General features: G+C 40.0%; 1 protein-coding gene across 2 annotated transcripts in view; it reads left to right on the top strand.

The window, feature by feature from the left end:
* The window catches only part of adcy5 (adenylate cyclase 5), a 95,508-nt gene that overhangs the window by 25,715 nt on the left and 42,249 nt on the right, over positions 1–27,544 (top strand). For both annotated transcript variants that reach the window (XM_086267654.1, XM_086267653.1), the window contains exons 2-3: positions 19,485–19,634; positions 20,869–20,990. In XM_086267654.1, coding sequence (XP_086123780.1) covers positions 19,485–19,634; positions 20,869–20,990 — 272 coding nt within the window. The remainder of the gene's footprint in view (positions 1–19,484; positions 19,635–20,868; positions 20,991–27,544) is intronic.

Here is a 27,544-nt window from a genome sequence, read left to right as displayed (position 1 = left end):
CTAACGCTGCTAAGCAACAGGCACTCTCTTATAACTTTGCTGGACTGTCCTAGGCACAGCTAGAGACGCATTAGAAATCTTCAACAAGTAAACCGAACCAGAGACTTACAGCGAGAGAAGGTAAAGACTACCACAGTTAGACAGCACTAAGGCAAAGACTGAAGGTCAGAACCCAGCTTAAATAGCAGACAGCTGATTGTCAGATGATCTGCAGGTGCTTGATTGATTCAGGTGCGTCCAGGAGACGGTAGAGAGGATCCTGCAAAGTAGGTCAACACACCCACACACAGAGCAGCAAGCCCACAAACAGAGAGAGGGGGAGAGAGGAAAAACAAAAGGGGACCAGGAGAAATGGTGGAGATGCACAGGAGCACTGTGACACGTATTAAAGGTATTCTAGTATTACAGATGAATAATTTGTAGTGGGCTGAGAAATAAATAAAAAGCTACAGATTAGTGTTTTTCCCCCTTGCACTCGTATTTTATCACTCTAGCCCCAGAGAGGTTCAGATAAAGGAAAATCAGTTGTACATGTGATTATGCATATGTGATTTAAAAACATGTCTTTCATTTTTTTCTTGTTTTTAATGTACCATGCTGCTCAAACCATTGAGGTAAGAGTAAAAGTAAAGTGAGCGTGCATAGAAAAATTATGTGGTGGATAAATGTTCAGTAGGATCAATACGACCTGTTACAGGAGTCCTGCTTCTGCTTGACTCTGCAGGAGGAATTTGGTGCAAAGTGCTGAAAACTTTAGCATGATTCTGTATATCAGTGCATTTTTTTTAAATGTCGCTTATACTGCATTTAAATAAATTTGATATTTTTTTATTATTATTTTTTATTTATTTATTTTTTTGCCACACACTATTAACTAGTGTGTGGCAAAAGACCCTTCAGGTTGAGCCTGTTTGCAAACTCTCATGACTTGCTGTAGTGAGAGACTCTCAGGCAGCTAATGTGCGTTTCTCATTCTCTTATTGCCTGCTGATGACAGCTTAGTTTTTCACATGATGGAAAGTAAGTAGATGTTTCCTTCCTATCATTATTTTTCCTTTTAGGAACGAGTGATTGATTTAATGAAGTCAGTGACCTCTAAAAATATCCCCACATAAATATGCCGACTTCTACACTTATCTGTAACGCGGCCATCAGCGAGTTTGCAGATTATTTCCTCTTGGTGGTACGCTCAGAATTAGGAAGGCGAATTTCATATGAATGGGAGAGCAGAATACAAAGTAGTGACTCAGTGGCTCAATTTGAAGCAGGATATTTATTCATTAATCTTTTCAGCAAAGTTAAAACAGAGCTGTGGAGAAAATGAAGTCATTTGTTTGCAGTTTAGTGAACTACACAAGAAGCTACAGCTGAAACTGGAGCCTAAGGTACTGCAGCTTTCGCTGGTTTCAAAACACATGCTGCTTCTTGTGAATTCTCACGATTCCCGACGTTAAACAACCATATTGCTTAGCTTCAATAGTAATAAAGCATAAAATGATGAACTAGTTAAACTACCCCCAGCCTTGCAGAGCCTACACTTATTTGTCTGCAATTAACAGGAGATTAGATGGACAATAATAGAATAAGTCTGCATAGTTCTTGCATTCAGCTGTGAGTACAACAGGTGGTAGCTTTAGTCTCTGATGTTAAATTACGGAAATAAAGAAAGAAAATACAACTCAAAAGGCCGCTGCTATATGCGGTCTCTTTGAGAAGTTGTGGTGACATTTTAAGTACTAATGGAAGTTAGGTCGCTCCTTGTTGAAGCATGTGAAAGTCCAATTTTGTCATTTGCAGCCGTGTTCCCCTGTTCCTGCATTGTGCATCTCCAGACTCGAGGTTATCATTTGTAGACGTCCTCTTTTCTTTCTTTTTTTTAAACTACTTTACTAAGAAAATACGATGTTCATTACTTTGATACACAGAATGCTGGTTAGTTACTACAATTGTATCTCCAAATGTGGGAAAAAAAGCTTTGACTTCTGTGTTTATTTCCATTAGTTTGGCATCACGCACAGATGCTTGCTGTTGGATGTTGCAGTTCTGTTGCTGTTTAACCAAATAAATCAGTTTTAATAACTATTGGAGCGTGACATGAGCAATTGTTTCCTAGAGGCTTGTGCCCGTTTCCTAGAAGAGTCCTCGTACACTAAGACACTACGCTGGTGTTTGTATGTGTACTTTGGCAGACAGATTAAGTGCACAGATCTGGGAATAGTGACTTATTTTTGCCCGTAGAATAGCTTATAAATAGCAGCAGCAGCTCAGTTGTGTTTTAATGTACCCAGCATAAAATGGGGACATGGTGTATTGTTTTTTTCTGACCTGACCGTGCGTGCTTCACCACATCCATTTTTATTAGTTGAGTATCCCTCTCTGCCAGCTGCATAGGGGATTGCCGGCTCGCCTCATAATCAATGAATCAGAGGCACTCCATGAACAGAGATGCTAAATCTCCGTGCTGATAATAGCTGCAGCTGGAAGAGGAATCGGGTCCCGGGTTGAACCTCATGAATACAACTTGTATTCTGATGTGTGTGTGTATGTGTGTGTGTTTGTGTCTCAAACCTTATGTGTAAAACAACCAGAGTGCATGATATCCAGGGAAACGGTTGGATTTACTGTGTTGTTCTTCTACCTGGCCATATGTATCCAAGTGTAATCAGAGCCACTGACTGGACACTGTGGATCCTTGGAAAGATTCCATGTTTTCCCCTTTTTTCAGATTTCAGGACCACATTTGTGTTTAATTCATTTGTAGTGTGCCCTTTTGCTGTTTTACAGCGTGTTTACACATTTGCACTAAGCGCACAAATAAATCCCTTGAACCAACATTAAATGTGTTTTGGACTCTGGCGAACTTCAGAGCAAATTGCACAATATTTGTGTAACATTATCATGTATTCGGAGCTTTGTTTGTGAATTTATGTCCAATATTCTCTCATATTTCAATATCTGGCTTATCTGTTGCTCCACTGTTTTTATCCACTTGTTGCTAAGTCAATGTTGCCAGAGTGCTCCTGCATGAGCATAGAGTTTGATAATCACAGCTTGTGTTGGTGCCAGAAATGTGGTTGATCAGAGCAGTGAGAGCTAACAATGCTCTATAAACAAACTGCTGTTTTTTTGTTGTGTATTTTTAAAGGAAAGTTGTTTAGTGATAAAAAAAATTTCTGTTTACAGCTGAAGGCTTTATTACCCTTAAAGGTAGAAAAGTATTAACAGGAGGCTACTGTTAAATATAAAATTGTGCATTATTTTTTCTTCGGCAAGTGCAAACTGAGTTGTGACGCTGTTAATGTGGTCAAACTCTGGTTGTTGTGGGTGTGTAGTGTGGTCGCCGATCTTTTTGTAAACAAGAACGGTGTGAAGTTTAACTATCATTTAGCCGTAGGAAGAAAAGAGGAGGACATTTAGAAAAAGTATGGGAGTGAGTAAAAGCACAGATGGTGTCTGTGTAAGAAGCCCAAACTGGAAGCTGGTTCTGCAGGATACCTTGTCATCATTCACAACCAAAAAGAACTGATTTGGGGGGTACAATGATGGTTAACCCTTTATAATACAAACAGAGTAATTCCCCTGTAATTAAATAGGAATTTCAGTGTCTTTTATTTGAAATTACAATTTAATTACATTTACCTAGAGATATGTAATGGTAGGCAAACTAAAATAAGGGGGTAACAAGCCAGGGTTTTACAGGAAACAAAGAAATAAATATACTGTAAATCTAAGTATTGTGCAATTTTTATGGTCATTTTGAGGAAAAGTAAACAATATTTTTCCATCTTAATATGCTATACTTTTTGGGGGCGCCATACTATGGAGTGGATTAAAGAAAAAGCAGGCCTCAGAACAGCGGCTCCCGACCTTTTTTGCGCCACAGACCGGTTTATGTCCAACAATATTTTCACGGACCGGCCTTTAAGGTGTCGCTGATAAATACAACAAAATAAAACCAGTAGCGGTACCAAAAAAACAAAGATTTATTTATAACTCATGGGAAAAGACCCAGGGAAACTGAGTTAATGATAAAAAAATAACAATAGAAAACGATAAAGACCCTGAAAACCATAAATGTCACACCCGACCCTCAACTCTTGCAGTTCAGTACAAATGACTCACGGACCGGTCTGTGGCCCGGGGGTTGGGGACTGCTGCCTTACAATGATGGATCCAAGTCATTTTTCAATTTTTTTTTTCAGTCACTGTTCAAGCATAGCTTTCATAAAGAGTGTCCCCTTTCCTGTAAAATACATGGAAGTTAGACAAGTTTAATCCACAATAACCCCATAAAATAGCACATGCCTGAAATGTACAGTATACTGACAATGTAAGAGAGGGAAATATACTATATTACTTTATATATAATATATTATATTATTATATATAATATTAGGATATATACTGTATTCTAATACTTAAAATAGCATTTGCATAATTTGTTTCTCCTTTCCTTTAAAATACCTGAAGTTCTTAATTCTTATAATTATCGAATGACAGCAGCATCAGGAAGATGTCCAAAAGAGCGCAGTCCTGGGAACAGCTGAGATACTGCGCAGGAGCCTCAAGCTCCCAGGCCTCTGGTAGAGGACCCGAGCCTGAAGGAAAGACTTGTTATTATTACTGATATTATTATTACTGATACACTCAGTATCAGTAATAACCTTTTTATGGACATTAACACAGTACAATGTTAGAAATAACAGTACAATGTAAACTGAACCACTGACAGCATCATACTAACTACTAACTATTATACTGACTATTACCAAATCATTTTTTAACAGCTCGCACAGCTCTGACCTTGTTCGCACAGTGTGTGTGCCGCACACAGAGTGCTGTTGCATGCACATTTGTGTAGCGCACCACACAGACTGCCATTGTCAAGGTGGCACGAAGAGCCCATTGAGCCCATTATGTGCCATTATGCTAATTGTGGAAAATAATTTCATTATCAATAGTAATGAACGCAAATATATTATCCCGTCTTCACATCGCCAAAGGATCGAGATAGAAAAATATGCTGTTGTTTTGTTTTTGGGGTGTTTACAGATGACTCACCAGTGCAATGTGTGAAAAACTGCGCTCGGTGTGATACGTATAGATCTGATAATGAAGCCTGTTTAGAGATACACTATGTCTAGCAGTCTTGATATATTTTATCTGGAAATCTTGCTTAAGACAGTTGTTTTAGTGTTGTGCTGTCCACTTTTGCATGTTATTAAGCCTCACTCCTGCTTCCCTTTATTGTTATTATTATTTTTATGGTCTGCTCTGTAGTGAGAGTTCATGACAGAGACTGGATATGGGAAAGCATTCCCACTGCAAGTACTGGTGGGAAGCAGAAGCATTTGGGACACATATGTCCCATATGGTAACCAGGCATGTGACAGTCAGCCAAACTTCTCTCAACTGTTTCACTACAGCAATTAGAAGCTATTTTTTATAGAGTTTTGTTTTTCAATGTTTAATGTAGTCAGGAAATAGTAACAAATGCTGATCACGGTGTTGCAAAAATTCAGCTGACCCACAGCTCAAACATAGAAAAGCAGATAAAAGCTGGTTGTCCCTTAACTATGGTTTAAATTTTAAATTTGTTTTTAAAATTTGCAATTACCAAACTGCTTTCTTAAGTAATACAAAGTGATACTTTTTTCCCCTGAGAGAAACAAACTGTTGTATGGGTGTGTTTATTCTCACTGGAAAGAGAGCGAGTGAGAGAGGAGTGTGTCTGCACGTTTGTTTATTCTTTTTTATATTTAGAAAGGGCTGGCTACATTGAGCTAAAACTGGCTCTGAAATTACAGATGGTCCAAATCGGGCCCAGAAGAGCTGTCTTTCAGCAATGAGGTTATCATTATTCTGTGGCTGGTTGTCAAAGAAAAGCCTCAGCACTCTGATCCCTCTCCAGCGATGCGGCCCACATGTGTTATGACTGTGAGGCAGAGCAGTAAAGGAACACAGGGTGTGATAAGGCTCATAGTCTCCCCACCTGGCCTTATATGGATGGAGTTTGAACGTCTGCTGCTTTGTATGCTGAGCTAGATACAGCTGCTCACGGGCTACAGGTTATGGAATTAGCTGTCATCCTCGTAGAGCTTCCCTGATCCATGTCTCTGCTTGTAAATTTAATCCTGCTCGACGGCTTTCCAACGAAGATCCCGGAATTGCAGGCGTTATGTTTTAAAGTACAGCTCTTGGGTCCAGCCTTAAAATGAATCTAGAGTTAATCAGATAATTTTTACTAATTATTGTACTGATTTGGGGATTCTAATTACCCATCTGAGAGTTTGAAAGCACAAATACACACTGGATACGATATTTGTTGCTTTTGATTTCTTTGTTGTTTCTCTGTATGTTTCTCACTTGAAGTTTCAGTGACTGACTCTGCAGAAAGTTGCAGACCTCTGCACAATATGCACCTCAGCAACCATTGACCCTGCTCTGGTATTTTTTTTTTTTTGTGGCATTTTCTAAATACAGGTCATCTTCCACGTCCCTGTCTTATGGTGTGCCACAAGGCTCTGTGCTGGGGCCTTTATTGTTCTTAATATATCTACTTCCCCTCCAGCATGTTTTGAGCCCCTTTGAGGACATCAGCTATCACCGCTACGCAGACGATATCAGTTATAAATTTCTTTTAAGCCCCAAGATGTTTCTAAGCTACAGATTTTGAATGAGTGCTTAGATTCCATTAAAGGTTGGATGGCTGACAACTTCCTCCAACTTAACGAAGGAAAGACTGAAGTCCCTGTATGTGCTCCTGACAGACATGTACCTAAGATAAGGAATCTTGGTCCCCTTGGAACATTTGTTAAATCATCTATCAGGAACCTCGGGGTAACCTTCGACTCAGCTCTCACTTTGGATGTTCACGTCAAATTTCTGGTTCGGTCTTGCTTTTATCTCGTAAGAAACATTTCTAAACTAAGCCCTATTGTATCTCTTACTGAACTGGAGATTGAACTTCTACAGCCCTATGTCCCTAGCAGGTCACTTAGGTCATGTAATCAGGGTCTGCTTGTCATTCATCATACAAGGCTGAGAGCTTTTGCCACTGTGGCTCCCAGACTGTGGAACTCACTCCCACTGAGCTAAAGATCTCTGGACTCAGTAGCTTCTTTTAAAAAAAACAACTAAAAACACATCTTTTTAGATTTGCATTTTGTTAACTGTTGTCTGTTTTGTTTTATTCTTTGTTATCCTTGTGTGAAGCGCTTTGAGATCTTTTATCTAGAAAGGTGCTATATAAATAAAGTTTTACTTACTTACATTTAATAATGCACACTAATGGATGGTTTGAATAATGCATAATGTTCCCGGTTTCATTTACACCGCAAGACTGACACATGGTGCTATCAAACTATTAAAAGGTGTCAGATGTGCATTATAAGATGAAATTAAGCAATTACTGCCTCCATAAATGGTGAACACTACCTCCTTTTTACCCAGCCATCAGTCTAGCACTCAAGTCTTCAGACAGCTGTTGAGGCTGTTTCATGAAAACATCAAGATGTGTTTGACATTTTGCTGCTCTGCTATGTTGATTATGTCTTTCTAATTCCCAGGTTGAACTGTGAGAAATTACAGAACAAACGCACTGTTGTTGCAGATGGTTTGATTGTTCTATTGTTCTGAGTGTCTGAATGAGCCTATATCATTTTACCTCAAAGCAGCTGCAGGAAGAACATCAAATCTGCATTCAGGCTGATGAATTAAAGTCCTGTGGTCAACTATATATATCATATACCTGGTACGCAATGTAATACTATGTAAGTGTGTGTGTGTCCAGTAGAGGTTTAAGGCTTTCCTACATACAGCTTGCCACATTTTAAATAAAAAAAATTAAAAAGAAGCAAACGGCCTTGCCAATTTTAGAACGACTGCCTCTCAGCGTGGAAGTGCAAATGGTGTTGAGATATGCCTGAGATCATACGCGGTGAAGCTTTACGAGTGGTGCCCTGTTCAAATTATGTTAAAAGAAGACGATATCTTAATAGCACCAAAAGGTCATTATAAAGTTCCTCTTTTGTACCAGGCACACTTCACTTGGTATTTTGCAGATATGGAGTTGTAGATATGTGGAGATATGTTTGCGAGGGAATGTTGACACAACCGAACAACAGTCTGAAGGGTTTTGGCAGGCTCAGCAGTGCAGTTGGCATATTTTGAAAGGTGTTACAGTGTAAACTGTCACTGAACAGGCCAGTTGTAACCGAGACTCAGTTCAACAGCCTCTGAGGGCTCCCAGTCTGTTTTGGCTTGGCGCTGTGGAAATCACAGCGTGGGTGTGTTTGATCATTCAGACAGCACTGTCCGCTAGCAGACACGGAAGAACGGGGCTGTGTAGATAAAACTGTGAACCAAGTGGATATAGCGCAGTTATACACAACACATCTAACACATACAGGTCTCAGAGTTCATGCTCTGGCTGGCCACTTTGGGAACCAAACATGGAGCTGGAATTTTATTTGTCCGTACCTTTCTACTCCTCGTTCTTTGCTCAGATTGTCTTGAACTCCCAGGTGTAACACCTATGTGTAGGTGGAGTCCTACGATTTATGGCTGCTCACTAAACAAAAATGTTTCTAAAAGGTAGACGCATTTGGAGGGTTTTTTTCTGCTCTGGCCACACCTTTTGGGGACGCAACCAAACCCTACGACTCTATTATAACCAACAAATAAGCAAACTAATCGATTTCATTGATTTGATTCCCATTCCTCATGATCTTCTGTTTTTAGCCACTTTACGCACTTTTTCACTGTCTGGCGTCTGTCTGCATTGTTTTTCACTTCAGTGCACCAGTCTGTGAGTTTTCATAGAAGACCTTGTCCGTATCCATAACAATAAAAGAAAGCTTAACCAAATTAGGATTTTGTAATTTATCCACTAAACAGGTTGCAAGAATGACTGCTTTCTTTTTTTTAATTGAAGTGTTTATTGGTTATTTTACAGCCCTGTGCTTTTATGCCATGGACACCTTTATATCTTAAGATATCTTAAGATATTGGATCAACTTCTTGACGTTGCAATAAACCTTCTTGCAAAAATCCAGGGATCGTCAGAGTCAGCAGATCATCAAAAGTCAGTTAATCACTTCCACCAAAATTGATTACAGTAAATCCAATGAGAATTCAGTCTGGACCAAGAGATCCACCAACCATCAAACTCGACTAAAACTCAAGGATTGGGGTACAACTGTGATCTGTGAATCGTTTCAGCCGCTTTGCTCAGTTGTGTATGCAAGACAAACGCAGTATGTGTCCAGTCACATGTTTGGCTTCAAGTACATTTGGTGCATGTCCAATTGCATACTTGCATGGAAATTACTTTCTTATCATGTGCATTTATGAAAATCAAGGTCCAGCATGCTTTAGCCATTCTCTGGGTTACATTCAATCACATATATCACGAGAATGTGTATTTATAGAACAGAGCACACAAAAATACAAATCATAACCACAGCAGTGTCCTCATACATACTTTTCTGTATATTTGAACAACTGCTCCTGGGTTGTTTAGATTCCAGCTATGCTTGAAACTGAATGGAAATACTTTAACCTGATACAATAAGGCCCACTCGTGATATCATGAGTTACCACAAACAACTGAAGATGACCCTGAGTGTTAGACGTGCAGAGAGACGACAACCACCTCATTCACTGCTTGCAAATGCTTATTTGACAGCATGTTGTGAATATATTTTGAATAATAAGCTCAGTGCCGTTATCTTTATTGTGGTGGAAATAGAATCGTCGCTGACATCTGTCTTGCAGTTTCCATTATAGATGTAATCTCCGTGTTTACATGAAACAGGATGGCATTTATCGACTGTAAAAAGCAGATTCATGCATAAATACTTCTCTTTACTGACTTTAAGTCTCTATTATCACCACTAAAGCTCTGTATAGCTCTTTAAATGTTAAATACATGAGGCCTGTCTGAGCCTCAGCATCTAAATCCCTGTGAAAGCACAGCATATTAGGTGAGATTAGAAAAGCTGGTTCACAGTCTTTGCAGTTATTCTACCTGTTATCTCCTGCTTCCACTGTTTATCCTAAGTGCTTACGGTCTGTTTGAGATGAGCTTTGTAGACATAAGAGCGCGTTTGCTAAAATGTTCAACTCTTTCATTAAATTCAGAGGAAATTTGAAAGCTCCGTCTACACAGAAAGCGTCTGAGACACACATTTCTGTCATGTGATTGAGCAGTTGTGCTCCCGTTTGATTCAATCCATCCGTCTACACTGGTGGTGCAGCGCCTCATGCTTTATTCGTTTTCCTCAGCTTCAATCAACTCCTGTTTTCCTCTATTGTACCGATGTAACTCGAGCGATTGCACATCGGGCTCTGAGCTCATCAAAAACACAGGTGACTCAGCTCAGTACTGTTCCTAAACTCCTTCTTTGTTGACACAGAGTACCAGAGACTTCTCTGCTAATGTGGTGCACGCTCTAGGTTGTAATCTTGTACTTTCTAAATTTTGTGCATTTGTGCAGATCACACATCACTCTCCGTTTTCAAACTGAAAGGGTTTGCCATGTATCTGTCTGAAAAACAGTTTCTGTGGCAATAGCCCAGAGAATGCATGACAAGTATTATTACAGCACCAGCTGTCCCAGGACACACATTAGGCTTTCTCATTGTGTTTTATCATTGAGGCAGACAAGGGGACGCCTTCTCAGGCCATTTCTCTTTTTTCTATGTAAGCTCATGGCTTCTCCAGTAATAAGGTGATGGGGATGTTACCGGATATTTGCGCTATTGTTGTAGACTATTTCATAAGGAAGCATTTAAGGTAAGATGGGGTCTGAATCCTTGACTGCACGGCTCTGAATAAACCTGTACAGCCAAAGAAAACCGCGTTGTCATTTCTTCCTTTCATCAAAGCTGACATACCTTGCTATTAAAAATGGATTTGTTTCCTGCAAGAGTTTTCAAAGCATTGCAGGGGAATAGATTTGAGTGCAAGGCGTTGACATCAAAGACTGCCATACAGCTTTGTCTCCCATATGACCTGCGTTAAAATCCAGACGCTATATTTGGAAGAATCTACAGTTAGTCAGTGTCCCCTCACTGTCATTTCTCTTTTGAAGCGTGAGATGAAAAATTAAACATGCTTTTTCTTCTGTTCATCGGTGGGCTTGTCTTTCTTCTTCAAAGGCATGACTCACATGATGACCTTTCAGTAACCAGGAGTTCAGCGTCTCCTGTGAAGCATCAGGGCTGCTTGAAAGCAATTTTGCTGCAGTGTGTTAAAGAAAAACTCCAGAACTGTTTGCAGTTGGAGACTAACTCAGTTTAAATGGCTTACACTTCACATTCTGTTTATATTGGAATTTGTCTTTAGGTTCTAGAGATGTTCTCACGCCGGGACCCTGGAAGTCCAAGGACAAGCAAGAGGCATGATGAAGGGTGTTTTCACACACGAGTTCAGAATCAGATTCTCGAGTCTCTATCAAGACTTAAGTCGAGTTGTCGGGAAGGGGATTAAAACAATGAAAAGCTTTCATGTCTGAGTGTGTGGCTTGTGATGCTCCATCAGTGCCTCCAAATGAAGTGCTGTTCTTGTTCTCAGAGAGCGAGACTCCAGCGCAGTGATTAATTCAGCCTGTAATTGTACAAACAGGCTAACATTTCAGCTGTGCCGTATCTTCATCAGAGTCCAGCTGACCAAAGAGACAAGCAGTTATTGTCACCCCAGCCTAGGTGTGCAATTGTCATTCGTTATGCCCAAAGGCTCCACTCTGTTGAGAGCGTTAACCTTATATCCACCTCTGTGGCCCACGTGATGATTTCACCATCTTGTGAAACACTTGAGACTGGCTCCAAATACAAGCCAGCCCCCACAGAGTGGTGCGTTATAATGCTCAATTTAAAAAGCTTCTGTTTTCTCTTTTTTTGACAGCTGTACAGAGGATGTTTTTTTTTAAATACCTCACCTGTTTAAAGCTGAGGCACAGAATTTGCATTTTAATGTATAACTGGTAATTAGATCATGTGGGCACTGGCAGCAACGTGCGTCGCCTGTACATAACTAAACAAGGATTTGAAAAAGTGTAGCAGATAATGGATGCACTTTGGTAACAAATATAGCTAACACTGATATAGCTGATAACTTAGGACTCCTGCGCTTCTCATCCCCCCCAAACGAGACAAGAACTCCAAAGATGCCAGGGTTAAGGCTTCAAATAATAGTCCACATTGTGCTCATGAAGTTTGTGTAATATTGTTTTTTTGTACTCTTTCTGTTTCTCTTAGCAGCTTCACTTTTTTGAAGAAGCTCCAGACTAATCGTCTGTCTGTCACTGTAGGTTTCTCTTTTCACATATTTCCTATTATTCTCCGGCTGCTTGCTGTCTTGTGAGGGCAAAAATGTGTTCTCCAGAAACGCTGCTAAAGTCGTTATTTGTCACAACTTTGAAAGTTGATCAATTCACAGCTGTAGCCTTCATGATTATGAATTTGAAGAACTTCTTTTTGATAGTTGCTTTTAATTTTAAATCGAAATTTAGTTTTGTAAACATGCGTATGAACGGCAGCTCATATGAAAGAAAAACTGTTATGCACCACGAATTGCGTTTACTTGTCTGCATTTGTTTGCATCTGGTGTGACAAAGTCTGTCTTTGGTCCATGCAGTTTGGTTCTTAGGTCTGTTCCTGGTTACCAAGGCATTAATGTACCAGCTGACAGCTTTTGAGGGGAAATCCAGCAACAAACAACTGCAGGCTATCACGTGAGAGACCCTCTTGTACACTGCCCTGCAGAATGAGGCTGGCAGCGGGCTGCTCACAGTAATCAGCATGCAGCACATGACCTGCATTTATCCTTACAGCACACAATGTACTTCAGTGTTCTAACCAAAGGGGGTGTAAACTGGTAATATGATATTTTAATCATAATTAAAGGTATAATTAGACCTACAGTGTTTCACGGCAGTGAGACTGTTTATTCCTTTCGCTGACTTTTCCCTCAAAATAATTAGAATTTTAAAATGAATCTGTGCTCAGTGATCATAAATATGAGTAAATCACTAGTTTATTTATTGATTTATTTGGTGTCCAGAATGCTTGAGTAAGCTCTGTTGCTCCTTATAGCACATTTGAGTTTGCCTAATTCCTTGGCAGCTTACTTTCCCTTCAGAAGCTGCAGTTGCTTATTTGCTGTTGCATTGCAAAGTGGTACAGTAAGCATTCTTGGATGAGATGGAATTAAACTAGTGGTTTTCGATTTTGCCACTGTTCCATTTGCTGACGCACTCGGGACCTTTCTTCAGCTTTAATCAATTTGCTTTTTATCCCATCACATTATTTACAAAGGCATCACATCTATGAGATGAACTGAAAGTGTCTGCCATCGAAACCAAACTTGTTATAGTACTCTTTGCCAAATTCTGTGAAGTTGTGCTTATGTTATGTCAAATCTTTGCATTACTCCAAAATATTGCCTTACACCAGCGCTAGTTGCAGAGAAAGTCAAATGGATCTGAAACAGCGCATGAAAAACATCATTTTGGTCAAGGCTGGATGTTAGCTGTTGCTACAAACACTATATCAGGTATCTTTGAAATACATGAACATATATGGAAAGTCTACTAGAAGCATAGCTAAAACTCACGAGTAGAGAGGAAATCTGACACCTCTGAAGCAATAAAAAAGATAGGTGTGGGAGACTAGTGGGTAAATATTGACGCCTACGAGATCTTACTCAGTTTTTATGGCCTCTGCTGGCAATTATTAATCACCTACTTAAAAAAAGTAAAAGTTATGCATGCATCGCATGTGCAGTCACTAATGTCTAAGGTTGGCTTTTTTCTTGGTGATATCGTTGCACCGCTTTTACCCAAGTTAGAGAAAATATAACGTTTTTGTATGGTTTGTTCCTGCTGGTTTACCTCACTGTCAACCTAATAAAATGAATGATGTTTCTGCTTTATGACTGCAAAAGATACAGGAAACATATTCATGTGATGAACATGTGATGCTTTGGAACAAGAGGAAGATAAGAGTAAGACTGCAGTTTGATAATATAGTTTTCCAGTAATGATTTTGCAGTTATTAATAACTATATATTTAGTATATATTTGTAAATGTGCTCATGCTCAATTTGATGTATTGAGCTCAAAGTCTCAGTTTGCTAGTGACTAAAAATTAATGACATGGACAACAAAATTCACTACAATCATAATAAACCAGTGTTTAAAACGAATAGTTTTTAGTGCAAATATTGAAACAACTGTACCCAAATACAGCCCATTAGACAGTAGACAAAGTATTAAAAGCACCTTGTAGTTTAAGCACATTTAAGTAATTAAGTAAATCTGTTGATGCTGTATCAGGACTTTAAACTAAAGGGCTCATCTTCAGGTCTTTGTTCGCTTCTGTCGCTGGTTTTCAGAGATGCTCGCTGCTCACATTGCGTTGTGTGTCATCTGTATCTTGTGATGCTCATTCTGTCACGTGAAGAAAATCCATCTGAACTTGATTTCTGGAGGGGAAAAAAGTCTTTTGATTCCAGTTTGATTCCTAGAAATTTTGAAAAGATTCTTATAATTTCAATCATCTTTAAATTAGGAAACTGTTCTCGCAGAATGAAATCAGTTCAAAAATAATGCAGCTTTCTGGGAAAAGTTAGCAATAGTTGTAAAACTGTAAAATGTTCATTTATGCATGCAGTAAATCACATGCTGTGCATCTGATTTCCCATAAATCTCTCCTTTTGTTTTATAGACCTCTTGTGATAATGTGTTCGTGAGCCGCTTGGCCCTGTTTACAAATGAGACCTCACAGAGACACACTGAGTGTATTGAGTGTTGTCTACATGCAACATGTATATTGACTGGTCCTGATTGCTGCAGTGGCCTCCATCAATCAGCTGATCCCTCGAACGAGGATATAACAGGAGTGTCTTATCTGTTTTTTCTTACCTAGCTTGAAATCTGCCTGTTGTGTGATGATGCTTAGCGTCTTGCTTGCGGCAGCATCACAGGTCCTTGATCATGTGGGGGCTTTGAGCTGAGTTTAGGCTGGCTATGTTTTCCTCTGTAGTTATTAGATGATAGATGTCTGTGTTCTTCCCTGGGGATGAGCTCCGCTTTAAACATGGGATCCCTTTTTTTTCTTTCTTTTTCCTTTTTTTTGCACTCTCACTTTCCCTCTGTGGTGAGGAAAAGCCCATAGGTTTCCAAATAAGGTCTGGGTGAGTGCTGGCAGTATTAATAGAATAAGACTGCCGCTGGGGAAAATTTCTATTGACCTGTTGAAAGACTTTATGTGATCCGTGCTGTTCCTATGGCAGTGTGGGGGGCGGGATGCTACAAGGGCTCCGTGGAGATCCATGAGCAGCTTTAGCTGGCTGGTTAGCTTCAAGTAAATCATAATTAGAGTGACGTTAACCAGCTACGCCACAGGTAGCAAGAGCCCACCTTTTAAATGTCAAATTTCAAACAGCAACACGCGTTTCCTAGCAAGAGTGTTGGGAAACATACAGATCTCGACACCCTACTGTAGCAGTGAGGCTTCAGCTATCAAGGGTTTCATGCTACACGGCAATTGTTCGTACAGCTAATAAGTACTCACTCCACTGTAAATTCAGACACATTTGTTATGCAAACGAGACCCTCTCAGGCTCACAAACATAATGGTTGCTATGAAATGCTTTCGATCCAGCTGTCAAATACACCCGTATTCACTTGTGTGATGTCAGGGTCTTTGAAAAACTTTCAGGTTTAAGGTTTTGTAGCACAAAATTTGTATTATTATTATTTTTGCATGCAGTAATATTAGTTGAAGAAGGATAATAATTTGAATGCAAAATTTGATACTTTAGTCTTGTACAACCTGTTTCCAAGAAAGGTTTGGATAAAAAAAAAAAGACTTTTTCAACTGGATCATAAAATCCGTTCAGTTCTTCGTTCATTTTTTTTCATTCAGCTTTTCTGTAAAGGTTTTAGGAACATCTAAACATGTTCATATGCATGCACTGAGTAAAGTTTATCGATGTAATTCACTGTAACAGTTTGAGTATTTATGATAAAGGATCAGCAGAAAAAGCTGAAAGACCAGTAGCTGGAACATGATGGGAAACAAACCTTTGTGGGCAGGAGGACTTCTCAACTCTTGACTTTATCTAAAAAGTCATTAGTCTTCTTTGGTTTGGTCCAGTTCATCTAAACAGTGTTTCAGTTAGACAAGAAGCAGAAATGGCAAAGAGCAACCTTTTCTAAATTCAGCACCTTTCATGTCTCATGCCTCATTTTCTTTTTTTTGTTGTTGGCTGTGGGTCACTTCCAGGTTTGCCTTCCGCCAGCCACTCCTCCTTATGAGTCTGGTTGTTTTTCCCTTTTTTTTTCTTTTGCATGGAGACCTGCTGAGGGGTTTTTGACTTGATAAAGACGTGCTGTGTTTGTTCCGGCAACACTGAGGCCTGTGGTGTTAATGTGATTCAGCTGGCTGATTCAACCCATTAAATAACTCTGAGAAAAGAATGGCCCACTGGCTGTGGCTTGCTGCTGGCTGCCAGTCCCAGGACTCACTGTATGCCTGCAACTGAATGGAAACAATGTCTTTTAGCACTGGTGCTTTGGGCACACGGCAACTTGCGAAGCTGTTTGATAGGTGGAAACTTGGACAGAGTCAATGAAACCCGGAGACGCCTTTTTTCCTGTAAATTAAAAAAAATAAAATAAAATAAATCGAGTTTTCTTAAGGCCTAGATGTGGAAACGTGCCTCAGAACGGGGTTTCCCACAGATGAACAGCTCTCTCTCCTGTTCTACTAACTGTTGGATGCTAGGAACATAACTGGACAGTGTGTCACTACAGTAAGCTTGCATTAAATGCAGCGGCTCAGTAATCAGTTTTCTCTGTAAACCTTACTTTATTTCTGAGTCATTACTCATTACTTGTTTTAGCTTTAGTAGAGATTTAATATACTGCTTTATGATCCCGTTCACAAAGGGATCATAAAACACATGTGTCAGTGTTTGTGTAAGCGTAAGCTGAAAGCCTGGTTAGAGGATGGATGTTGTATCTTAATAATGCAAATAGCCATATTGAAGAGGTTCGGTTTTACTTTCATCTAATGTCAAATTTCCTTTCATCTTGTGACTTAGCAGCAATGGCAAACGATCTGAAGTCTTTATCCTGCATGATCAAAAGCCCAGTTAGTCATTTCCATGACTAACAATTAATACTTTTTGTGTTTTGTTTTTAAGTCAGGGTACAGAAAGCTAGCAGTAAACCAGGTGCCTTAAAAATGTCTGGGTATTCTCAGGACGATGTTACATGTTAAACGTTAGATAAACTTTTATAGACTCGGCTTATGCAAATTTTATCTGAACAGAGGCAGTTAACACGGTTAACAAGCGTTAACCGTGTTAACTCTTTCTCGTGGTCTTCGACACTGAGCGCAGATCTGGGTTTAAAACCACCAATTAGTTTTTGTACGTTTTTGCTGTTTATGATGGCAGCTTTGGAAAGTGTTGTTTTTGTCCCTGTGTTAGTGCAGTGCCACTGATAAACACACTGATTATCTCTGCCTCATCACATGCAAACATTCACACTGGGATCATGTGAGTTGGCCTCTGTTGAATCTTCTAATCAGAAACAAGACAGCGCCTTGTCGGGGTTTTAGGTGGATAATCTGATGGAAGCTGTGTCAAAGTCAAAAAAGCAGGTTGTGACACCTCAGTCCTGCCTAAGGAGAAGGAAGTGCATCAGTGGAGCTCGTGGAAACAAAGAGTGCCTTTGCTCTTAGAGGGAAAACAAAGGCACATGTGGAAAATATACACCGCTTTCTACCTTTTTCAAGTCGTTTATGTCACTTTTGCATATGTAAAGTGTAAATATCCTTACTTTGCATTTTCATTTAGCCTCTAAAAAAGAAACACTTAATATTCGTGTAAAATGTTTGCCTTTAACTACATATTTGAGATCATACTTACTAAAAGTTTTGATCAGCTATGTATTTCCATAGTTCACTTTCTCATTATCGCAACTCACCATTCTACCCCTCTGCAGCTTTTTATTAGCACTATAACTATATTTGACTATATTTGGTCAATAAAAAGTCAGAAAATAGTCGACAGCTTATCCACTGACTTCTTAAATGTCTTCTTTGTTTGTACATCTGTCGCTCCTGCCTTGAGGGAATTTCTTCTGGAGCTGATACAGCATTCACTTGGATTCAAAGAACTGATAAAAAAATTGTGATATTCCAAGGCCAAGGTCACTATAACCTCATGAGGCCATTTTTGGTCATAAGTTAAGAATTTTTACTAAGAAGTTTATAGTTTATTGGATTTATTGGATTCTCAGAATCATATCCCAGCTGGCACAGGGCGAGCGGCAGGGTACACCTACACCCTGGACAGGTCTTCAGTCACAGGGCTAACACAGAGAGACAGCGGGACTCTCATTCACACAATTCGGCCAATTTAGAATCACCAGTTGACTCAACCCCACTAGTTGCATGTCTTTGGACTGTGGGGGGAGGAAGTCACGGGGAGAATATGTAAACTCCACACAGAAAGATGGTGGACTCAAACCCCGGACCTTCTCGCTGTGACGTCTTACTAATCACCACCCCACTCTGAAAATAGCCCAACCTAATATTCAGACGACTGTGCAATCATTTGCACACCAAATACAGTTTCTTAATGTGATTTAAAAAGAAAAGATTCCACTTAAATACTAACAATTTTCTTCCATGAAAGCAAACATAAGAAATATAGCAATAGCAAATTAATCTGTAGGGTGAATGATTGTATGAGTGTAAAAGTCCTTTTCCAGACATTACTTGCAGAATTAATACTCTTAAGTACTGTAACATATTTTCCCTTCATTTTTCCTTTTAGCTTGTGTGGATCACACCTCTCCATCTGCTAGTGCTGTTTCCGTTGCTTTTTTAAGAACTCTGTGCCAGGTGCAGTTTTGCATAATATTAATAACACCTGCATGCACACTGAGTTAGGAATCCCGCCGAGTTTAGCACTGTGCCTCCTTCTGTTTTTGGCCGTCATATGTTAGCAAGTCTTGTACAGCGAGTAGAACAAGCAGTTTCAGACGCGCGACTCACGGGTGACACAAAGGTGCAATGAAGAAACACTGCTTTCATATCGCGGCACCAAAGTTTCACCCAGACCTGAGGAGATGAAGTAGCACGCACGTGTATTCTCTGTATTTTGTTTGAGTCATTTTGTGTTTCGCTCCTCCAAAAGACATTTCCTCTATACTGGGAGGTTACTTTTGACCTCACTTGTCTGTATTGTATAGCTCACTCTAAGTGAGCTGCACCTACTGGGACTCAAATGAATCATTATATTATAGTGTAAGAAAAAATATCTACTTATGTTCTTGATTGATTGGCCAAGAGTCAGTTTTCAGTAACGTTGTAGGGAGAAAGGGAAATGACAAGCAACAGTAGGAGCGTTTCATCCCTGGCTCACATGGAAACCCTGTTCTCACTCCCACCTTCTTCCACAGATAGTGTCCAACGTGCTGATCTTTTCCTGCACCAACATCGTGGGCGTGTGCACCCATTACCCTGCTGAGGGTTCCCAGAGGCAAGCCTTTCAGGAGACCAGGGAATGCATCCAGGCTCGCCTCCACTCCCAGAGGGAAAATCAGCAGCAGGTGAGAGAGAGAGAGAGAAAGCTCTGGTGACAAAAGAAAAGTTTGTTTGATTAAATCAAGCAAACTTTTTATTAAAGAAATGCTTCACATATAATAATGTCATCCCACCCATGATGTGCTTCAAAATTATGTCAAACACCACAAAGTTTTATAGTGAGTACACATTTATATCGCTATATCGAACAATCAACAGTAGACAGGAACTGTGTTCACAGGGATGGTCGTAATATTAACAGGTTCAAAGTCAAGTTATGATTCTGTGATTATTTCTTGTCTTAAAATATCGCTTTTGCCCTTGTTTACCTTCTCCCTGTAGTGGTGTCCTATGCCCACTAGAAGATTACGTTAATGCACTTAGAAGCTTTTTGCCAGCCGCCATTAAACAACAATGCAAACAATTAAACAAGAAGCGTGTGGTGCAAAGAGATTAGGCGATACTGTGCAAACATGAGACGCATGCGTAGCCAAAGACTGATATAGAACTGATGGTTATTGGAAAAAAGAAGAAAGAAAAGGAAATGAGCTCCAGGGTGAGAGAGAATCTTTAGTGAAGAAGTATTATTGTCACCTTAATAATTTAGCATGACATTTTTATACAGTACAGACTATTCATTTATAATTTTAAATTAAATTTGTTCAGGTTGAAACTCGTCTTGCAGCTCATTTTCTCACGTCATTCACCTGCAATCCAACAATGAAGGAATTAAAACTGCTTATTGTTTTGTTTTGGTATAGGTTTTTATTATTTTTTACCTGACATTCAAGTAAAAATATGCAGCTCATCTTTTCATGCATTTCAAAATGTCATGACCTGATAACGTCTGTAATTCAGCTGTTGAGAGTATGGCCCGTATTTTTTCGCCATAGCAGCAAAGAAAGAGGTCATGCTGTCTTTGGCATTTTGAAGGTTATACTGTATTATTATTATTATTATTATTTTTGAACAATGGGAACAAAATGTCCAGATTTTATATTGCAAGTTAATCAGCACAACCACAAATGACCTTGGGACAAATATTCTCAGTTCGCACTAAGGAAGTGACAAGTTTTGAAGCTTCTCACGGCCCTCTCTAAATGACTTTGAGCTCGCACTGGCAAATTGGAATCAACGTTAAATTATCGGCGTTTCCTTCTTTACTTATTCAGATTGAGTCTCCCGTAATGTGGCTACAATCCTCATCTATTAACACGCTCACTTGACCTTTGAACTTACGGCTCCTTCTCTTTCCTGCAGGAACGTCTGCTGCTCTCAGTGCTTCCTCGCCATGTTGCCATGGAGATGAAAGCTGACATAAACGCCAAGCAGGAAGACATGATGTTTCACAAGATCTACATCCAAAAGCACGACAACGTCAGGTAACGATCAGGGGCTGATCAGTCACGGGGAGGAGCTGGTCTGGCATTTTTAGAGCACTTCTCCCAGTCTGACTGAGCACTCAGAGAGCTTCAGAATACACTGTTACAAACAATGCATTTTCTCAACAGTCTCCACAAAAACAATGCATGTTTGCCCCGTGAGGCCCAATTCATATTTCATTAGTGTTTAATGTATTTATGTTTTGTTTCAGACAGTATTTTGGTGATTGAAACTGGACTTTGAAAGCCTTCAAATGCTGCTATTAAACTACTGATTATTAGTAAACAATCTGAACTTACAAAATTAGCAACATGTAGACTTTCTGCTGTCGATTATTGATTACTGTGAAATCACAACACATTTCTTTGATGAACTGACTGAACTAAAGTATCTCAACACAACTGAGAACACAGACTTGCCAGATCTGAGCTTATTATTGTAGTTTCGCAGCCTGTGAGTGAACCTACAACATCTGCTGTCCATGCTCAATAGCTCGGGACGTTTTTACACCCTCACACCTTTTATGTGGGGGAGGTAGAGGTGCTGGGAGCAGCTAATATGTACAATTAACATATAATCTACACACTGTTAAACACACGTAAGGAAGTTGCAGCAGAAGTGCTGAATAAATGACGTTTAATCCAAGTTAATCCTGAACGGTGCTGCCTACTCACAGACGATGGCAGAAGAGGTAGGGGGAAGTGCAGACGCTGCCATGGCAACGAGCTGTATGCTGTTTTGACAGAATATTTTTCACCTGCTTCTACGTACGAGATCCATGCATCCATCCGTGATCCAGGGCCATCAAATTCATTTTACTTCACAGATCACACACAGCCCAGTTTGATGACTGATGCAGTCAGCGAGGCATTAATTGATTCACAAGACCCAGGAAGACACACACGTACTCGTGTGTTGTTGTTTTTTTTGTCTGTTATTGTGAAGAATATTCAACATGTTAGTATTGTTTCATGTAGCACCATAAGACCAAAACAGCTGTGAGACCAACAGTTACTACTGTGACCATTTTTATACCGATACTGATTAAGCTTACCTGCTTCTCTTAGAAATTTTACAGCATTTAACGCCCTCTGTCTTTTAGACTGGTGGCTGAACTGGAGTTGGAGTGAAGGGTTTGGCCGTCTCAGCCTTAAACCACAGAGCTTTACTAACCAGATGGATGTCTGCATCGTTTTTGTTACACAGAAATGATGCACTTGATGTGGATTTAATATCTGGAACTCTGATCGTGTTTGTCAGATCCCAAATCTTTCTCTTTATGTCTTTTTCAGTCCCACTTTGTAACAGTTCTAGCCTGTTCTTAACACACAGTTTGTTTGACTTATTTTTTATGTGGCTTTGCTCTATTAGCTGTGAACACTGTGTAAACTGTGTAGGACAATGGAAACTGATGTTAGGTTTGGCACCACCTCGTGGAGTAAGAAAAGACTACATCCATTTGTGTCAGTGTACCCACATTGCAGGGATGGAGCCTGCATGTGTCATCAGTTAAACTTCAGAGCTCTGCACTCATTTTGGGGACAAAAATCAGGTATCCATAATTTATCACAAAGCATCAGTTCCAAATCCGGTCTGATGGTCACGGTTGCAGTTAGATAAGCTGTGCTTATGGTGAGGGTAAAGAAATAAATGCACATCTGTACAATGCCATCTGAGATGACGGAAACAAGACTCTTTCTTCTTCTGTGTGCATGTGTGTGTGTCTGCTGGTGTGGTAACAGCAGCCCGAGTTTTGTTCCCTGTAGCTGTTGCAGTCAGGTGGCAGCCCAAACCTCCATAAATAATAGGTGTTATTGAAGTGCTTTATCACTTTGATGTGTCCCCGTGAGACTTCATGGGTTGGAGCATCAGGTCACGTACTTGTGTTCTTGTACACAAAAGTTCTTTTCATCGCTGCTAATGCGATCGTCATTGAGAATCATCTTTTTTATGGTGCGGATTGTTTTTGGAGCAAGGGCAAAGATTAAAGAAAGAAAGAAAGAAAGAAAGAAAGAAAGAAAGAAAGAAAGAAAGAAAGAAAGAAGAAGATGTGCATGTGACAGAAGTTACTTAGGCTAGTCTGCATTTGAATGAGCGTATTGTCTAATTGCTAATTAAACATCAGGATAGTCACGATCATTTACCGTAGATACAGTAGAAACAGCTAATGCTTTAACCTCCTAAGACCCGAACTCTTCCAGAGCATGCATTTTTAATTTCTCTTTGATATTTGGGCATATTGGGGCCCGATGAATGTAAAAACAAAGAATTACCAGATTTTTTTTTACCTTATTTTTGTTTTTAAGAAAAATAAGAGCCACATATGAGGATATTCGTTTAAAATTTTGATAGAACAGAGGCAGTATAATGCTCTTGTAAGTGGATATCAGGCCCTTGTAGAGCAAAATTGAGTATTTTGGTCTAAATAACCCAAAAAGTGAAGTCCACATATGTGGACGCCAGGTCCTAGGAGGTTAAGCTAATGCTGCATCCTTAGACTCATGCTTACCTGTGAAGAAGTTAGCGTTTATGTAATTATAAATCTACAACACTGGATTCCAAAAGCAGGAGAAGAATGAAGACAGAGCTTTGATGTCCTGTTTTCATGCGACTCACTGGGGAGTATGCTGCACATTAGCAACCGCTAAGCTTGGCTAACTTCTCTCCGCGGTCATGAGTGTAAATTTACTGTCGAGCTAACCGAGTGTGACCTGGCCTGTTCGGGGAGCGGGCAGTGGTTTGCTGGTAATTGGGGCTCTGCTGAGCGGCCGAGTAACAACAGGAAGAGAAGTGACAGCTCCCACTGCTACCACTAAAGAGCAAGGGGGGAAACAGTTGGAGGCAGTGAGGTGGAGAGGAAGTCACTTTGGGTTTGGAGCTTATTGCTGCTGTAGAATAGCATTAGGGTCTGCAGTATTTCTACCCATCCCTCCGTCGTGAGAATTCAGACGCAAAGGGTAGCGGTTCAGTTAATGGACTGTGAAAGACATATAATTACATCCGTAGATCCGACACATTTCTACCATTTCAGCCTGAACCGCAGCTACCTAACTAAAGGTAGCGTGTGGGGAAAACATGCCTACAGGTTCGACTAATTTCAAGCAGCGGCGCCTCCAGCTCGGCCTCACTAAACACAATTAGCAGATGGAAGACGTGCAGAGTCGGGCCTTGTGGCGGTGCCGCTGGCTGCTGCGCTACACTGCAGGGCTGCTCGTAAGCTTTATAGGGAAGCTGATAAAACGATTTCAGGACTGTGAGGCTAAAGTCAGGCGGTCTTCATCAGCAAATTGTAATGTCCAAAGTCCAGAAGCAAGAACAGGCAAGTTAATTTTTTATTTATTGTCACAAAATAGTGAAGAATAAACCACTAAAAATAATAAACCAAATTTATTGGTTTATTATTTTTACATTCACAATTCTAATAGGGACAAAAACAGTCAAACTGAGCAAGTAAGTACACTCCTACATTTATCTTTCAGTTAGTCTCAGGTTTTCCAGATTAGGTGTCAATGATTAGAACATATTTAGGGAGGAACCTTTCCGACTCTATGACATCAACGATTTGCTATTAAATTGCAGATTGTCATCATGTATGAACCTATAGTGCTCTCTCAGCCCCAGAGGGGAAAAAAAACAGATGCTTATGAATCTGACAAAGGATTTGAAGACATTTATTATGCTCTATGGAAAGTTATCTACAAGTTGTGCAGATGTTGAAAGGAAATTTTCCAAGATTTCCGCAGCAAACTCTGAAAGTTTGATTCAAAAACAAGTCTGTAAAACAATCTGCATATCTGCAATATCTACAAAACCTAAGATTTACTAACATATAAGAAAATAAATCATTATCTTTTTGCAACCATCTAGAAATATCAGTGTGTGCATGTGTGTATGCTGCCACAGGACTAAGCAGCTCGGCTGATTTCAGCAGGCCTTTATTAGTTGTTTTCCAATGCAAGTCTTTTATTGTTTTGGGTCCGCAGCTGTTCTTTGCTGTCTCTGTTTCCCCTTTCACATTTAAAATAATATTTAGTATGGTTGATTGTACCGACTTTCAACAAATAGTACATTCACTGCTGGAGGTAGAACAGCTTAGGAGCAATTGCCTCACCCTCACTGGCTGGAGGAACTTCAGTCATGGTGGCCATTATGTTACCTGAAACTTTTTCTTTTTTCCACTGTGTTCTTGATGGGAGAGTACAGGTGTCGTGTTGCTGCCACTGAAGTAAAGTAATATCCTCCGGCTTTTAGCAACCAGGCCAAAATATGCACTGACTGAGGGATTATGTAAGAGGGCTCTGGGGTAAATCTTACAATAATAACAACAATAATGTTAATTGCACGGCAGTAAAACAAGGAAAACCAGCATTACAATGTGTGTTACGCCAGCACTTAATACACATAATACAATACAAATGTACAAGTACAAGTCTCAATGTTTCCAGCCTGCTAAGATATCCCCAGACAGAATAGTGTAACTGGATCTACTCTGATGGGACACTTATGTGTCAGTCTGAGGATAAAAACATGGAAAGAATATGGAATAATTAGAGGAACTGACCTTATGTTTGTTTTACGTATTCTAATTGACTTAAACAGAAGAATTACAACTGAACAGAGGTTTTGGTTATGCTGCTGGGGCCATGCCTGACCGGATAATACGTCTTTAGTGAATAGGCAGCAACATACATGTATGCAGCAAACAACAGGAAACACATTTGATGTTCACAGTCTTTATACAAAAAGACTTTAATAATGTTCAATAATGAAAACGTGTATGGTTTGCAGAAAAAAGGAATAAAAGGAAAAACAGGAAATTAAGAAAACTGTGGTGGAGAAATTGGAAAAAAAAAGGAAGAGACAAAAGCAGAGAAGCAATGATGGCAGAGACTGGAGGAGCTGTTTGTTCTATCCCAAATCTTATAAATTTCCACCATGAAATCACATCATGCATTCAAATCCTGTCTTTAAATAGTTACTGCAGACATTTCAGCATTAATGTCTGCGCTTGCACCAAACACTTTATAAGTACTGTTTTAGTTTCCCCAATAATAAACAAGGGGAAAATATTCTCTTTACAGTGTGCAGTTATGACTGAGTGATTTTTACCACTCTGGACATGTGGCACATGCAGAACGTATTGTTTCTATGAAGCCTGCACAGCTTATTTCTTATTTATGACCAGGTAAGCTATGCACATAATTAGTTAAATATTTGTTTTAGGCGAGGGATGCAAATCAAGCAGTAAATCAAGAGCTTGTGACTGTTGAGCTTTGGGTAGTGACCACGAGACTGAGGATGCAAGCGGCAGAAATTAGCTTTCTCTGAAGGGTTGCTGGCCCCTCCCTTAGAAAGAGGGTGAGATGATCAGTCATTCAAGAGGGGCTCAGAGTAGAGCCGATACTCCTCCACATCGAAAGGAGCCAGTTGAGGCGGTTCAGGCAGCTGACAGGATGCCTCCAGGGCGCCTCCTAGGTGAGGTGTTCCAGGCAGACCCAGGACATGCAGGAGAAATATCTCTCGGCTGGCCTCGGAATGTCTTGGTGTTCCCCCGGACAAGCTGGAGGAGGTGGCTAGGGAGAGAGAGATTCTTTGCTTAGGCTGCTGCCCCCACGACCTGGCCCTGGATGCTTTTTGGGGATACTGTAAATTTATCTTTGGTTTTTAAATTGTGCAATCAGTCTGATCTGTTGTCCTCAGTTACCACTGCAACAATCCCCGATTGTGTTCGGAATAACCGTAAAAACATTCACTGATCTGAAACCAAAGTCTCTGATTCTTCTTCTAAAGAACTTCCTCTCATAATTTTTTCCCCACGTCTGTGTAATTGCCTTTAATCCTGTAAAAAAAGGATAAAACCTCAAATCCATGAAGAACAATTTAGTCCTTATAATCCAGCGTTGTTTACTATTTCCTAATATGTAAAACTTTGTCCTCTTCGAGACCGTAGCATCTAGTGCATGATCTGCTTTTTAATCATTGTCACAAAACTAAAGATCGGTAAGAGTTCACGTTGAACTTTAAGGAGCCAGTCATCACCCACAGCAAAGATTAAGTGGTACTTAGGGCACTGTCTCTTGTGCATACTTATTCTCCCCTTTGTTGTTTTGTATGTTACCACCCACTGTTCCATCTCATGCTATATCCGGAAGAGGCCTTGCTCTCTGCGCCTCTGGGTCACTGGGGTGGGGAGGGATTGACAAGATCTGTACATTGTAAACAGATTAAGTACTTTAGAAAAAAAACTATTTGCATTACTAAACAAATAAATCATCATCTGTCATGATGTGCAGTGTGGCAGGCAGGCAGGAGTGGTGGACCCAAAATGCAGGACTCAGACACGGAAGTAAAACTTAAAGCGCAGCTGTATTGCTGGGAGAAACCTCACCAAAAAGACAAACAAAACTCTGGACAGAGGAACTAAGGACTAAAACACTGGAACAGAAATACTAAACCGGAGCAGGAGACAAAAAGCACAGCAGGTTGAGGGTGAAGCTCAGGCAGACACACCGTATAAATACACACACCAGGTAATCAGGAAATGGCACAGAGG

The sequence above is a fragment of the Aulonocara sp. 'chitande type north' Nkhata Bay genome, linkage group LG16 (assembly GCF_057382095.1).
Source record: "Aulonocara sp. 'chitande type north' Nkhata Bay isolate Kocher_YH1m ecotype deep benthic linkage group LG16, A_spYH_male_GT1.1, whole genome shotgun sequence".
NCBI classification, from domain to species: Eukaryota; Metazoa; Chordata; class Actinopteri; order Cichliformes; family Cichlidae; genus Aulonocara; species Aulonocara sp. 'chitande type north' Nkhata Bay.
Note: the sequence above shows the minus strand (reverse complement) of the source record. Positions and strands in the feature narration are given on the sequence as shown.